Below are 16224 nucleotides of genomic sequence, written 5' to 3'. Positions count from 1 at the left end.
CTTGGGTTTTTTTCATTATCTCATCAATAAACAGAGCATGAGTAGCTTGCATGATGGATTGTCATGAGAATATTTGTCTTACAAAATGTTACAGCTCATCTGGTGCCAACTTGGTATCTTGTCACAGGTACTACAGAGGCAGAGTTTGTTTGATCGAATTTTCTCTAGTCATTGCAAGATGTCATAAGTAATGAGATTTGCTTGGTGACCAAACAGAGAATACACACTAATCCCAAGATCACCAATTAGCTTTTGTTCTACCTGCACATAATAATATAAAAGCACACTTCACAACTTGATGGCTACCTTTCTGTACAGCATAAACAGTGAAAGAGAAACAGTGCTGAAAATCTTATTTTCCATAAGACCTGCCAGTTGGTGTGAAAGATGTGCCAGTTTGTACCTTACCTAGAACTCTCATCATAAAAGCCATTTTGTTTCTGCTTTGGCTATTTCACTTATTCCCTGAGGTTAGGTCATGATTTTTGGGTTGTAGTTGCGAACAATTCATACATTATTTCAGGGAAGACGTAGTGAGTGCAATTTACGTGTGAGTTCACCATGTACCACATCTTGGAGCTAAATTAAATACTAAGGTCTGAACCAAATGCAAGGACAAGTTCTTCTCTGTCACTGCTGATGAAGAAAACATCCCTAGTTTTATTCTGCATGATCCCTCTCTGCTTTTTTCATGAGTGACTTCACCTGAAGGCTCACGTGTTCAATAATAGATTACCTAGTGATGCCTCTGCTTCTGGATCAGGTCCCATATTTTTCTTCCTGGTTGGCACGAAGAGACTGTATACCAAGTGTCCAATTGTCTAGGAGTTTGTATGTACCACTGATGGGATTTGGACTGTTTTCTGAACTGACCTTTCTAAATTCTTAATTTTTTTTCCTAGGCAATCTGCCCTTAACAGGTTCAAGGACACAGTGGCAAAGTGCTTTGTCAATAGTTCATTAGAATTGAGTGTAGAATTAACTGACACTTTGGAAAGCAGAAATCCTGTTAATGAACTAAAGAACATAACCAAAAAAATCCAAGAAAACACTGGACTATTTACAGCTGTTTTCCTGGATAATTCATGCCGCTAACAATGTTAAGTGTTCTGAGAAATTCTAATTTATTAAACGAGAAAATGATAGTAACAGGGTTGTAGTTTGTGTTCGCTACACAATAACTATTGTTTCTTGTCATACTGAAAAGTTTTGGCCTCAATGTGATTACATATTTACATTCTTTCCATGGAAAACCTGTTTCATTCCATGCAACCTCTGGATGCATACAATAATCAGTTGTTTAGTTTCAAACCTACACAGCATTATTGTCGTCTAGCTGGGCAGGTAGTATATACCTTATAGAGAATGAGGTTTCATGTTTACTGATACAAATCTATCCCAAACCCATAATTCACTCCAATTTTACGGAAGTGTCTACATCAGAAAGTGAGAAAGAGAACAAAAGAACTTACTTCTGCAGGTCCTGAAATGAAATGTCTTAGCAGGGAATGTGCTAGTGTCCTGTTGTCAACTCTATGAATAAAATTGAGGAATTGAGACCTGAAGAAGCAGAAACATCTCAAGAAACCCCTCTGTCAGAAGAGCAACAAGAGCAAAGGCTGATGGGAATGCAGCTGTACAAGATACAGACAGACAGAAGCAGGACGGATTTGATATGATTTACCACTCCTCCAGTGAGATATAACAGATACGTATAGTAAGACTAGTACACTCAGTAAACATTATAAGTGATCAGATTTAAATGCTGTTGTCTACTTTAATAACTTCATTTTCCTGTTCAAATTATTTAAAGGTGAGAAAGGCAGAGGGCTTTGTAATCAGACTGTACGATGGGGTACATGAAAAGGCAGGTGCTATGTTTCTCAGTTCACAGAGAGTTGTTTTGCTGGACAAACATCTATCAGGACCCAGGCACACTCTTCAGAGTCAAAAGCAGTCAAGATGGCAAAAAAGCCTTGGGTTTACTCATTTTGGAGCCTGCTAACAAGGGCAATTGTGGATGTCCATGTCTGGGCAGTGCAAAACCAATTGTGTTAGCACCACACTGTGTGTGTTCTCACATTGTTGAATGCACAGACAACTGACATAGTGTTGATTTGGTGCACTCGGGGTATTTGCATGAGTGAAATAGCTTTTCCTGGTCTGTGGATTGGATTCACCCAGCCCACATACCACGTTACAGTGAAAAGTTGTGGAGGCTGGTGGCGTTGACTTGTTACCCATCTAGTGCAAAGCTGGGAATGACTGTTACGAAGTCCAGAGCACTAGGCTTATTCTCCTGTGCAGGGCAGTGACATAAAGCAATAAACAGAAAACAGTGGCATGGCTTGAAAGGATGGTACCTGACCTATACCTAGCCAGTAGGTAGGCTCATATATTCACCTACCTTTGAGGTTGTGCCCTGTACAAACACCTATATGAAAAATGTATGACAGAAATGAGTGAAAATTATGTGAATGAAGTGATAAAGAGGGTGTCCTTCTATTCTGAGACCTATTTGTCTTCCTGTAGAAAAACAATGGGTGTAACTACGCTTTTCCCTGTTACGTTACAGAAGTACAGGGTAAGGGAAGTGAGTAAGACGTAGGCGGGATTATTAAGCCTGTTACATGAGCAGTTCAGAAGAACTTAATAATGAAGTCACATTGTCAAAGCACATGAAAGTATGGCATCAAGGCAAATTCACGTCTTCTGTCCTTTTTGTGCCCCATTACTGTAACTGCCACAGCCACAGAGAAACAACGTAGAGGTAGGTTGACTTTTGTCTTTATCTGGTTTTGTTTTCTATTTTTTTTTTCTGTTTTTCTTTTTTTTTACTCCAAAGAAACTAGGAAAAGAAATACTGCATTTTGTTATTTTTGCTAGTTTTAATGTGTGAGGTGTGGATAGACACTACCTGCAAATGCATGTTTTTGTCTGATGAATGTCTTAACCAAAATTTTGATGGTGTATTTTTGTTAGAGTCTGAAAATAATTATATAAAAATATTTTAAAATTAGCAGTTTCCAGTATTACTGGTTTCATCCACATAGCAGTATTTTGCTTAAGCTAAAACCTGCATTACAGCATTGAAGAGTGCCTATGTCACCTTTGAAACACAGTTGCACTGAAAATGTTCAGATTCGAGCTCTTTACATCCATAGAGCAAAATCGCTATGCAGAGTGAATCCCTTTGAGGACTACTACTTTTAGGCACCAGTACAGTAGAAGTATGTCGTGTCTTTTCTCTTATTACGATTTTAATACCGAAGTAGAAGATTTCACACTTACACAGTTCTCTGAAAATGTCACAGGAATGTAGGCATAATTTTAGCCTCATAGCACATACAACATATAAGCAGTAATTACGTTTCATATATTCCCTCAGATAAAAATAACTTTGCAAGTATTTCAGAGGAAAAGCTGGAAATAAAACTCAGAGGTCTTAAGTACTATACCCAGCACAGATAAGATATTTCCCTTAATAAAAAAATAGCAATATAAAAAAAAAGTATGGGTGTTTTTTTTTAATTACAAACCTTCCTTTTCATTGGTTATAAAAAACAGCAGTATCAAGACATGACAAGCTACATGACTGTATGTTACTTATAATCAGCAGGCTATTGGGCAGCTTTTATTCTCCTCTAATCAGCTGTCTAATGAATCTGGATAAGAATAGTCACTGCAGCAGGATTTTAACCTCTCTGATATTTCCAAATTCCTAACACAATCATTTCCTGTGGACATGTGTCAGGATTCAGCATGCTTTGAGAGGTAACTGAGAGTGGTTTTGCTGTAGCATGGAGTCTAGCAGTAGCCAATTTTCAGAGAAAGTTTATAAACTACAGTGCAGAAGGGAAACAAGTTCACACAGAAATACTTTATGTTTCCTTAAGATTTTGATCAATAATCTGCACAGGAATTATCTGAGATGTGAAAGAAAGTTTGGACAGCCTCTGGGGAAGACAGTACTATTCTTCTACTGCAACTGTTTTTCTAAAGAGAAGCATATGATAATAACACAGGTGTAAGAAAGAGGAGGAAAAGGAATTTTCAAAAGTAAATTTGCAGTTTTCAGTGAAAAAAAAATAGTGGCATCATTTCTGCTAAGTACTTACATGTGAATTTCAAATGATGTGAAAGAGGTGAAAGAAATGAATCCTCCTGGATTCACTTGACCAAGGTGGATAGCTTAGTCTTAGAGGGATCCCACTGGGCTGGTCACCCTGGGCTATCGTTTCAGTGACTGGCAGGAAATAAACATAGTGAAGCCTTCATTCATCTTGCCCTAGACGGTTGAATAGATTGTGTCTTGAGAAGCTGTTTCTTTCCAGACACTATTAAGGCAGTGTAGAATTACTGGTTCCCCTGTGGGCATATCTGTACAGCACTTGGGTAAGTTTAGGAAAGACAAACTCCACCTCACAGTTTAACAGGTTCTTCAGAGTTAGGTTAAAAGTTTAAATCAATTTAATTTCCTTTTATTAATTTCCAATAGCAAATATGTTATTTACAATTCTTTACAAATTATCTAATTCATTGTGTTCAAGAGTCAAGAGCACTTTATGCATTTTCTATTCAGGAACTACTGAATAAACCTAAAACTTCTCTTGAGTTCAAAGCCCAGAGGGGAGATCCTGTCCTTGTTAATAATCCCGATCACCATAAAGCATTACAGAGTCAGATTTTCTTTTCTCTGATACTTCTCTACAGCTACTACTCTTACACAGTTTCTAACATCTGCTCAAGAGATGGAGGTAATCTAAGCTGACTCAAGAAAAGTAAGTAGGTAAGTAAATAAATAAATAAATAAATAAAGTGCTGTATATGCTTTAAACAGTGAGTTGTTATGCAGTTGGGTGCAATCACAATCATCATATCTGTCTTGATAAAGTACCTTACCTCTTTTAGGAAAAGATATAAAGAATGTCAAGAAAGATTTCAAATATATCTAAAGATATTAAAATATAGGAAAATAGGTTATTCATATATGAAGCAAAAGATGCTTGTGAGGATATTCGTATACTTGCATATGTATTTCATTTTAAATATCAATTAATATAGGAGGCAGTTCAGAAGGAAGAATACAATAGGCTCAAAACTAAAACTTAAGGGAAGGATAATCATACTTGGCTACTCCATTCAATATTCTTTAGCATATCCATAGAAAGGTGAATAAATAAAAAATTAAAAATAAATCCACTCAAAACCTGGAACAAAAGTCCTGGCAGCAAATGGAATAGAGTGACTTATACATATCTGAGTGATCTTCTCACCATGTGCTTGCTTTTGGCATGAACGTGACACTGTGCAGTTGATGATGGCTGTTTTGTAGGCAGAGTAATGTTCTGACTGTAGAACTTGGGCTATTTAGTTTTAAGAACATCTGAGTATATTTCTATACATTTCTCTCAGATATAAAAAACTAAGGCCACCACTGAAGAGGTCAAGGATGTGGTTTCATTTGCCTTTTCCTTGACTACAATGCCATTTTAGGAGTTCTTTTACCCTATTTCCTGTGTCACCAGCCAACTCAACTTCTTGCTTCTTTGGCCACACATGAATCAGGTTGTGATCTGATTTGAAATCAGAATAACCTTTATTTTTGATTTGCAGTATTGTCAGAGACTTCACAAAACTCATCCCTCTAAGACCCTTGCACAGCACCTGTGACCATACTTCAGACTGCTGCATTAACCTCACAATTTCTTGATGGAAAGAAAGCTCTGTTTTGTAATTGAGGAAGTGAAGTACACAGACTTGATTGACCCTGGGCCATAAAGTGAATCTGTGGCAGACAGAGAACTGAGCAAAGCTCTTCATCACCTCAGTATAGTACCATAATCACTGGACTCTCAGGAGTGGTTTGTTATACATATATATAAACTTACACATAAGTTGGATATAAACAACTCTATACTGAAAGCTTAGATACCTCTAGTGACTAGACAGAGGTCAGCATTTCTTGCAGCAGCAGAAATAGCTTAGACATCTCTCCTCTGGATCTTTTTTGTTAACCCACACTGTCATCTCAGATGAGCTTGTTCCATTGTTTCTGGTAAAGGATGATAAGCCAGCTGAAAAAACAAGAACCAAAAACTACTAGGGTGGGAGGTGCATTAGTTTTAGTGATAATCTCTTCAGAACTACTCACTATGAGGCCCCACAGGGAGTGGCACTAGCAGATCCAGGGAGGCAGTGTGGAATCAGGAAGGAGCCATGGAGGATGGGGAAGGACAGGGGATGCTTAGGCCAACACTGTTGTCAAAAGACATACCGCTGAACCACGTTCTTGAAACAGTTTCAATCTTCCTCTTGGAAGAGAGGAAGTTTTCCAGAAATCCAGAAGTACTCTGACAACTTTGTTGTCTCTTAAACAATTCCTCTTTATTTCCAAAGTTTTAAGAATGAGATGGTTGCTGCTCTTGGGACTCATTTGCAAAGTCCTGGCCGTGACAATATTTTCCCTAGTGCATGCTGACTCCCAGTGCAGTGAACAAGAAGTGAATGCTTCCACTGAGGTATTCTGAGGATTGGGGTTTAATTTGTCCAGCTCTATTTGTAGCTAAGCCACACAACATCAGGTGTCCTAGATAACAACCTTTCCCTCTGGAAACTGTGATCCTAGCCATCTTTATTATGTGCCTACATTTGTAGTATACTCAAATGACATCTTCCTTCTGCAGAGTGGTCCCAAAAGCCTTCATACAGTGCAGTAACTGCTTGGAACAAGCCATGAAAAACACAAGTGTGTTTGAGTTCCTTCTCTTCAGGAGAAAATGTGTCATTTCTCACATTACAGCTGAAGAGAGGAAAGGATCCAGAAGGAAACGACCTTTTGAATTCTCCGTTTGCTCATCCTATTGGCAACGGATGTGGTAGAGACCAAAAGTATAAATGGATTCAAAAGGAATGAAGGAAATTAATGGGAGATCAGGCTTTCTTGGACTGCTAAGCACAGTGATCTGTGAGGTAGGCTTTAACTTTGGAAGTCCATAGGGCACTGCTTGCAGGTAGCTGAGAGACCATATAGGGTGAAGGCTTGCTTGGTGCTTTACCTCTCCTTATACTTTTCTCCCTAAGCATCTAATGGTGTCAAAAGTTTTGGTCTGCTCAATAACAGCATTTCTTTTTGAATCAGTGCTGTCATCTACATGATCAGATGCTTGTGGGAACATAAGAAACAAGAGCGAAGCTCAGACAGGAGGCAGTCACTTGTTTTCATAATATGGTGGCTTCTGAACCATGTTTGGGAACCTGTGTTAGACATGTAGGGAGATTTAAGGTTAACTAGGGAGATACATGTAAAGGTAAGCAGTAATGGTGCTTAAGCTCAGTGAAGCACTGCCATGGAAAACTGTGACCCAGTCCTTCAATTCATGGTCATAGTAGTTAAGAGGTACTGCATGATTATTCCTTCCTGCGGGAGATGTCACCTTTTGATAGGGAAGAAAAAACAGGGAATTCTTTCCTCATGTGAATATACAACATGAATAGTCTTCTAACTTAAGCAAGCTATCGCATACTGCTTCAGTTTTGTCATGGTTTTACGTTAAAGACATGGATGTTCAGGCCTGCTTCTATCAAGTTCAGTGCATACAAAATTCACCCTATCCTTGAATCCAAAGTGCCAGAACAGATTAGCAACCGTTTGCAACTTGAGATCAAAAAATATGCCATTCTCTCTTCAAAATTGTGACACTTCTGCAGGGACTAGCTTCAGGAAGCAGTCTCAGGGTTATGTTGCAATCACCCAGCTGTTATGCAGAAGAAAGTGGTGGACAACTTATTTTAAATACTTAGTCCTTTATAAGCCAACCAAGGGTCAGAGCAAGAGAACTTGCCTTGCTCATGGCTGTAGACTTTATATTTCACTGTAAACTGGACCTTAGATAAACAGGGGATCTAAACAAAGGACACAACAGTGACTGTCTTTGTTATTAACTTCCACTACATCACTGTTCCTGAGTTGATTAAAGAGTTGATTAAATCCTAATCACATCTTCAGCATTTGTAACAATGATAAGCAATCCTCATGGCTCAACACAAATAAAATCGCTGCTGTCTTAAAGCAAGCACGTAACTGCAAGACCCAATATGAAGTTGGATTCACTAATCAGGTAAGTAAAAATTACTAAATGAGCTTGCAGAGATCTGCATGATTTGAGCAGTTATACAGTCTTTCCAGGGAGTGGACATGGGATATTCTTTCTGTGTTTGCAGGCATGAATGAGACAGCCATTGAAAATTTTGTCTGTGTCATTTTTAATGTTTCCTTCATGAACTGCACTTGGCATGTGGACAGGACTGTTTCAGGAGATACCCAATATTTTCTGTACTGGAAGACCTCAGGGTAAGAGGGTCTAGGAATTTTGATTTCTGGTCTGACATGAAATATAGCCAATATTTAACTGATGTAATATGTCATGTAAAGGAAAGAAGATTTCACAGAATGCCAGAATTACATCAAAGATGATTTTGAAAGGCACAGAGGATGTAGATTCCAAAATGTGATGATAGAAAATACGAAAGCTTATTTCCTGGTAAATGGGTCTAGAAGTGGACAAAACATTCAGTCATATGAGAAGAAGATTAAACTGTACCAAATTGGTAAGGATTGTTTTTTTTCAATTTTATTTCCACTTTTATTCTAATGGAATGAAATAGAATTCATCCCTGGAAAAAAGCATACATTTTTAAAACACTGCTCTTCATAACAGATTTTGGTTTTTTCCTTTTCCCCAGCCTTGATTCCTGAAAAGTCAAAAGTACAAGAATGATCAAAACCAAATGAGTCAGAGACAATCTGAAATCATAGGTTAGAGAACAGTGAACATTTCAGTCAAATATTTATTCTCTGACAGAAAGGTTTCGCCTTTTGGGATTAACTAGCTAAGGATGCCTGAGCAGGACTATCTAGAAGTTGGTTTTATATCATTATCTCTTAGTTCTGTTCATCCACATACTACAAAAGAACCAATTACCTTAACACTGTGAGCAAAATTTTTTTTTTTTTTAATGGAAGAATGTTGTTAATTAAAAATTAAAAAAACCCCAACCTTCTGTCTAATATGAACACAGTATAAAATAAAACCCAAATCCCTGCACAGACTGTATGCTGAATTCAGTAGAATCTAACAAATGGTTTGTGTTTTTTAATTTTACCTATTGCTGCTGCCGATACTCCAGGTTCCTCAACTGGAGTGTTAAATCAGGGAGTCCTGCTTCAGAATATGGGGTGAAGCTGCATTACATCTTTTTAGACCAGTTGTCTGAACATCTACCTATATTTTAAAAAGGCAGAGTGAAGAGTACTGATTATTAACCAACTGTATTTCTAATTATATTATTGTAGAAAAACTCACTCCTCCATTAAATGTCACTGTGAACTGTACAGAAGCTTCTCATCGTTGTGAAATTCAGTGGCAACCACCTCGCACAAGTCATGTGAAGAGACATGCTTGTTTCAAATATGAAATTGTCATTGAAAACAAAGTAAGAATAATTATAACTCTTAACAGTATTTTGTATGCTTGTATTTGCACACACACTACCATGCAACCAATACTGTTCTTTCCCTACTTAACTAATCTCTCCTTTTTGATCTGTAGTACCCCACTTGCACATGAGCTGAGGACTGCTGCCACTCACAAACAGGGGCAGCAAGTTGAGGGAATGCTTTCAGTCCACTGTACAGCTGGTCCTTAAAGAAACTGGGCAAGGGATTCCCCACACTGAGGTTGAATAGCTATTCTAGCACCGGGAGGGGGATGGGTCATATTACCTGATGACTTTAGAGTGAACAGCCATAGGATACATAAAATGAACTCTAAATACACTACAAAAAAGCAAAGATACTATTAAATTGGATACAACCAATTTTATGCGTCCCTGTAAGGCAGTTTGGGTCCCAGTGTAGTCTTTCAGTCTTGCTGCTGGTTTTTGATGAAGTTCTACGGTTTTTCTCTGTGCAGTCTCCTATCCCATCAGTTGCTTATTATCATGTCTTTCACAAACTCACTTTGCATTTGTTCCTCCTTTTTGTAGTCATCATTATGCTCAGTCAGGTTTATGGTATTACTAAATTAGCTCCGAAGAAGCAACATGTGCTCTATTACAAAAGCACACTTGTGAGTTAGGATATGCTGCAAGAGCTCTTAGGTATCTCCACCTGGACCACCGCACATTCCATCCTGCCCTTTATGTATCCAACCTTGCCTTATTCTCCCATTGCCTCCATTTACTGACACCAGCATGGTGTTGCTGAAAGAGTTTAGGAGTTTAGGTTTATCTAAAGTAGGCCTGCAGCATACACAATCAAGATGGTTCCACCACATCTGTCACAATCAGACATAAGGGACAGTAATACAGAATCTGTTCATTGTGGGGTTTCATTAAGTTCTGTGTCCTTTCTTTTTAAGTTAAAGTGGAAAGAGCCACCCATGTCTTTGAATAAAAAGAAATATTCTGTCAGGTTATTGAAACAAAATATCCAGGATTTTCAGGTTTTACCTGTATATGGTTGTTATTATACATTTCAGTAATTATAATATTTTGAAGACATGGATGAACATAAAAAGTAGTATTACATACATCAAAAACAAAGGTTGGAGTATTTGCAGAAATATTTGTGAGTTCATTGTTCCAATAATAAAAAAAAAAATTAAAAATGGAGACATAACATGGCTAAATTAAATGTTTAAGAGCATAAAAACTACGCAGACAAAAGTTTTAACAGAAAAAACATTGTTCAAGGTTACTAGTATTTTTTTATGTACTTTGTTTTGTACAAGTAAAACATAAAATTTTAATTGGTGGGCAACCTGAGTCTTTTGTTGTTTAGTTCTTTGATACTCAGTTCTGCAATCAAATTGAAAGGGTACAGTGTTTCAGAGCACCAATGGTGAGGAAAACTTTTCAGTGGAAGAACCGCTTAACCTCACATTCTTTAAAAGAAAGCATTTAAAAAATTATATTTTTTTTTAGACTTTTTTTTCCTGAAAATCAAACATTCATAAGGTAAGACCCTATATTATATAGTAACAAAAAGACCAATCATAAAAATTATTTTTTTCTCTTGTTACTAGGCTGATACTGAGAAAAACCTCAAAACCACATCTAAACCAGTAAGTCTTCATTACCATATTAATCTAATATTTATGCTGCAGATATGGAACTTTATATTACTTCTATGCAAGTCACAAAATCTTCCATTTTACAGTCTTTTGTATTTCCTACCAAATTCATATATATGTAGAAATATGGATCATAATTCCACATTACACTTAAACACACAAAATGTGGGTAATTTTTTCTTCATTAATTGTCTCTGGAAGGGGTTCAGGTGGATGAGGCAAGAAAATATCATCTGAAAGATAAACCAGTATAAAGGAGAAAAAAAAAAAAGTTTTCAAGAAGGCCTAATATTCCTCTGAGAAGGATTTCGATATATGTCAAAACTTTTCCTTCTGTATAATCTGCATGTTAAACTCTACTTCGGTTTTGAAAACATCCACAGTAAGGGAATGTCAGATCTTTAAAGAATTACCTTCTAGTAAAATAAATAATTTACAGACTGAAAATAAGCGCTTTTTTTTTTTTTTTTTTTCCCACAAAGTCTCATTGTTTAGCAGAGGCTAAGGAGCTAGGGAAGCATACTGCAAATTTCATCTTCATATCACCAATAATAAAAATGTTCAAACAAAAGGAATTAAGATGGAACCAGCTAATTTATTAAAGGCTAGTTTTCTGTTTGTTATTTCATTCTAGCCTGTGCACAGAAGTATATGCAAAATTTTATTTTGTAATTCTTTGCATCATTAAATGGACCTGACACATTCTTCATATCTGTACGTCTAATGAATAAAAAGTTCTCAGTTTAGGTGTTTTGTATTTAGGAAAGAAGCATTACAGGAAACTCCTACATATTTGAGAGCTTCAGAGCAGAAAAAAGGTACAGCGTCAAAATCAGAGCAACTGACAATGGCTGTTTAGTGAGCACAAGCTGGGGAGAGTGGAGTACACCCATTGAGTTTGGTAAGAATGAAAATCACTTCCTTGACCTAGTTTTCATTCAGTTATTACTTATCTGCCTCACTTATTACTTCATACTTACATATGGAAACACATTGATATTTGCATATTAATTTGCTAGGATGAAAAAGAGTGAAGAATTGGCATATCTCTTAATATAAGGGAGATCTCCAAGCATTCTGGTGTGACAGCGGGTGCTTCTGGCAAGGAGATAGTGAATAAAGCAGACCTTTTTGAGGTCTGTTGTTAGCTCATTTCCTTCTTCCATTTCTACTTCTGGCTTTATAAACTTCTCTTTTTCCCTGTTACTCTCTGCCACCTTGGATTTTGAAGGACTGTGTAGGCCTCAGTTCCTCACAAAACACTTTTTAACGTCCCAAATTACCATACAGTCCACATACTGTCAGCCATCCCATTCACATGTTACAGGACAATGAGGTGCTAAGCTAAAGAAGAAGCCACTTCATATTGGTGCTTCACACTATCATGTAAAGCAGATTGCATGTAGCTGTGCAATCATTCCTCTTCTGTGATATTAATCAACACTTTGATGATTGCTTGTCTTTCAGGAAAAGAACAACTTACATCTACTTCATCGTATACTTTATTTATGATACCAGTGCTGGCAGCAAGTCTTGTACTTTTTCTCTGCGCAGTGTAAGCCTTATTTCTTGTACAAAATTTTTATTCTGTAGGTGAAAGAACATCTCTTTCCCCAACAGAAAATTTCTGGCCTCCTTTTAAAGGAGAGGAGGAAGGAGAAAATGAACATTGAACTATAGTAGCAATCATGACCTGCTGGATGTTCCTCAGGTGGGGTCTATATTTCTGATTCCAAACCTTCTTATCCACTTGATCAATGTAACAGAACGCTTTTCAATACTGGGACAAGGCCTTATATCAGTGCTGCTTTCCTGCCATCAGACCCTGCAATGTAGATGGGTGGTACATTAAATTGTTTACTTGTTTTGAGAATATTTCTTTTTCAGATACTTAAAAAAGCAACTTCCCATGATTTTTAAAAGTCAAAAAATAAATTATTATCCATATTTTCAACAATTAAATGATATCATTTTATCCAGCCTATGTAATTTTTAGTTACATTTTCACTGCTTTTGTCTTAGAGGAATAACATAATACCTCAGGAACATTATTATATAGTGCATGTTCATATGTTTGCATACTAAGTCTTTTCTTCACCAACCCTTTTGTCACTGTAGAAGCAATTATTTGAAAAAAACATCTGCTATCATACCACAGCCAAGAGACCCATTCCATGAGCTCTCTCCAATGGATTTCCAGGTATGTTTTCTTCCCATTTGCCTGAAATTTGTTGTAAATAAGGATCCATTGCAGTCTTAAAAGTATGACCTAAGTGTCAGAAAGATGCTCAGATCCAAGGGTAAATTTTCTTTATTTTTCTTGCTCTGGGGGTATTGAAAGAGAAGGCCCATATGCAAATAATTAGTTTATTCTTCCTTTTCTATTCTGAAACAATTGTCGTCCATCTAACTGGAGCATTGGAGAAAATACACAATTTCACCCTGCTCTCCTTATAATCCATATGTTATCACTAGAATAGCGCTGAGCCTAAGATTCTCAGCAGAATAATAATGCAGAATCAGACTTTTGGTTAGCAATGGGGAGAGAAGGGACAATCTACTGCTGGCCAAAAATAGTTGTTCCATAGCAGAAGTTGAGACCCATGTTAGTATTTGGCAATGATGTTGAAGGAGAAAAAGTCTCCAGGGTATGGAAAGCAAAAAAATACAGTAGAGAGCTGAGAGGTTCTAGCTTATGGAGAAACTCATGAGAAGAAGAAGGAACAGACAGGCAGACATTGCAGAAACTGCCTATCTAGACTGCATGTTGCAAAGTTTGCTGCAGTATGCAATTTGAAAAATCTTTAAGTTGGCTACAGCCAGGCCTGGAAGCAAGAATGTGTCTGAAAGAATACACTGGATCCCTGGTGAGCCTTTATAAATCCTTTTATTTTCTGTTCCTTTATTATGGTAACTTCTCTGTGTTTAAAAGATGAGTTTTCTGGCTTTTGACTGGAAACGTCTTTTGTTCCTCATGGAGGAGAGACCTAGACATGACTACTTCAGTCCTCTTATTGACAGAGTTCCACTACAGCTTCTATATAGTAACTCTCTGAATGACAGGAGATTCATAAATTGTAAACTCATGGGTAATCTCATGGATGAAACACTAATGAAATGTTTTATTTTTCCTTTAATAGACAGAATATAAGAATCAAATAATACAACATGGAACTGAAGAAATAACTATTATTGAAGAGGTGACATAATGACATGCAGATGAAATGATCAACTTGAATTTTTTCAAACATATATATTTACAAGTTTTTAATATTATCTTCCTCTTGCAAGAAGAGAGAATAGTGTTGCCTGTAGACACAATTACCCAAGAGCCTATCTTTAAAAGCCTCTTTGTGTTTGATTGCATTTTGCATAAATAGAGTTGTTTGGACTATTTTTGTTTCTTCTTATGATGAGTATTCTTGCACTGTTTCAGCAAAAATATTTCAGTGGTGTTTTGGAAGTTATTATATTGCTTTTCAATACCATACAAAAGAATAAAATCTCCAGTGATCCAGTGCCTTGGAAAAGATACAGCCATATTGAGATTGTGATCAGGAATAAAAATTTGTCATCTGTATGAACACAGCAAAGATTAAACCTCTTAAAAATTACCATTTGCTCATACAAAATGGGTATTGTTAAAGAGTTCAGGAGACAATTTTCTCATAAGTCTATTTCTTGCCTTCAAACCATGTTGCTACATCCTTCAGCACAGCATGCCCTAGATGTTGCTCATAGCCATTTACAAAACCAAAAATTTCCTCCTACTTTTCATCACTTCATATCTGTGGTAGATGAAAAAATAGCTTAAAATATGATTGCTAACAGGTAGTAGATAAATATGGGGGGGCGGGGGAAATGTTGGCAATTGAACTTCTGAACTCTCCAGAAGAAGCCTGCCACTTGCTAGCTGCAAATGGTACAGTTTGGTTGTGTGGTTTTATAAACAAAACTACAAAGAGGTCAAGAAAAGTTCAAGCAGAGCAAGCCTGACAAACTTCAGCCATGAGACCTTTCAAACTCATTACAAACCTTATGTCCTGTTAGTAATGGCAACACCATATGTTGTGGTTTAAACCTGGCCAGCAGCTAAACACCATGCATCCACTCGCTCACCCTCCCCCACCTGTGGCATGGGGAAGACACTTGAAGGGGTAAAGGTAAGGAGACTCACAGGTTGAGATAAAAAACAATTTAATAATTGAAATAAAATAAAATTAAAATAATAATGTTAGTAATAATAGAATATACAAACAAGTGATGCACAATGGGATTGCTCGCCACCTGATGACCGATGCCCAGCCCGTTCCTAGCTAATGAACCCAAAGAGAAAAATCCCAAAACCGCAATTCTGGAAGAGGAGAGTGAGCTTCCCGGCCAACCCTCCTCTATCTACTGAGCATGATGTTATATGATACGGAATATTTCATTGGTCAACTTGGGTCCATTGCTCTGGCTATGCTTCCTGCCAGCTTCTTGTGAACCTGCCCACTAGAAGGACATGGGAAGTTGAAAAGTCCTTGATTTCTTAGTAACGACTAAAAACATCAGTGTATTATCAACATTCTTCTCATATCAAATCCCATACTGAATCTACCAGCACTATTCAAGCTACTAAGAAATATTAGCTCTATCCCAGATGAAGCCAGGACACTGTATTACAGAGCTATATGGTTACAACAACTAGGTTCACTAATACTGACATTACAAATGATCTGTTTTTTTCTCACATCAGCACTACTTGGAGGTGGTCTCTACAGAATAAACACTAAAGATCACCCATGCCTACTAAGCAATTCTGTTCCTGACTAGCTTTGCCAAAGCTTTACCTGAGGCTGCTAAAATGACTTCTTCTGAAGTTGGTTTGATCTTGGTTTCTGCACTTCTGTCAGGAAAAAAACATAGGACAGACTCCTGCACAGGGCAATGTCTCGAGTGATTTGCACATTCTGGTAAACCGAATCCCTGTGAAACAGAAAAAGTTAAGAAAAGACTGTACCGGGTGAAAAAACTCAGTATGGTGGCCCTTAAACTGAGAAGCTGGAATTAGTTTTCCTCATCAAATCAGAGCTTGCTATGGGAGTTT

General features: G+C 37.2%; 1 protein-coding gene across 4 annotated transcripts; it reads left to right on the top strand.

Moving 5' to 3' along the window:
• Positions 1-2535: 2535 nt before the first annotated feature.
• LOC141919420 (granulocyte-macrophage colony-stimulating factor receptor subunit alpha-like) lies at positions 2536-14749 on the top strand. Of its 4 annotated transcripts, none has more exons than XR_012621977.1 (10): positions 2536-2770; positions 4714-4789; positions 8224-8353; positions 8435-8610; positions 9356-9495; positions 11088-11126; positions 11898-12036; positions 12729-12846; positions 13254-13335; positions 14276-14315. XR_012621977.1 is itself a non-coding variant. In XM_074814954.1 (10 exons), exons 3-10 carry the CDS (start codon positions 8296-8298, stop codon positions 14342-14344), a joined length of 786 nt encoding a protein of 261 aa, XP_074671055.1. In that variant the 5' UTR covers positions 2536-2770; positions 4714-4789; positions 8224-8295; the 3' UTR covers positions 14345-14749. The 4 variants fall into 4 exon arrangements, 3 of the variants coding, with proteins under 3 accessions (XP_074671055.1, XP_074671053.1, XP_074671054.1); XM_074814954.1 differs by lacking the exon at positions 12729-12846 and adding an exon at positions 12603-12690 and having other exon boundaries at positions 8440-8610; positions 14276-14749; XM_074814952.1 differs by lacking the exon at positions 12729-12846 and adding an exon at positions 12603-12690 and having other exon boundaries at positions 14276-14749.
• The last annotated feature ends 1475 nt before the right edge of the window (positions 14750-16224 follow it).

The sequence above is a fragment of the Strix aluco genome, chromosome 2 (assembly GCF_031877795.1).
Source record: "Strix aluco isolate bStrAlu1 chromosome 2, bStrAlu1.hap1, whole genome shotgun sequence".
In the NCBI taxonomy this organism is placed as follows: domain Eukaryota; kingdom Metazoa; phylum Chordata; class Aves; order Strigiformes; family Strigidae; genus Strix; species Strix aluco.
The sequence above is the reverse complement of the archived record's forward strand: the minus strand, read 5'-3'. Positions and strand labels throughout refer to the sequence as shown.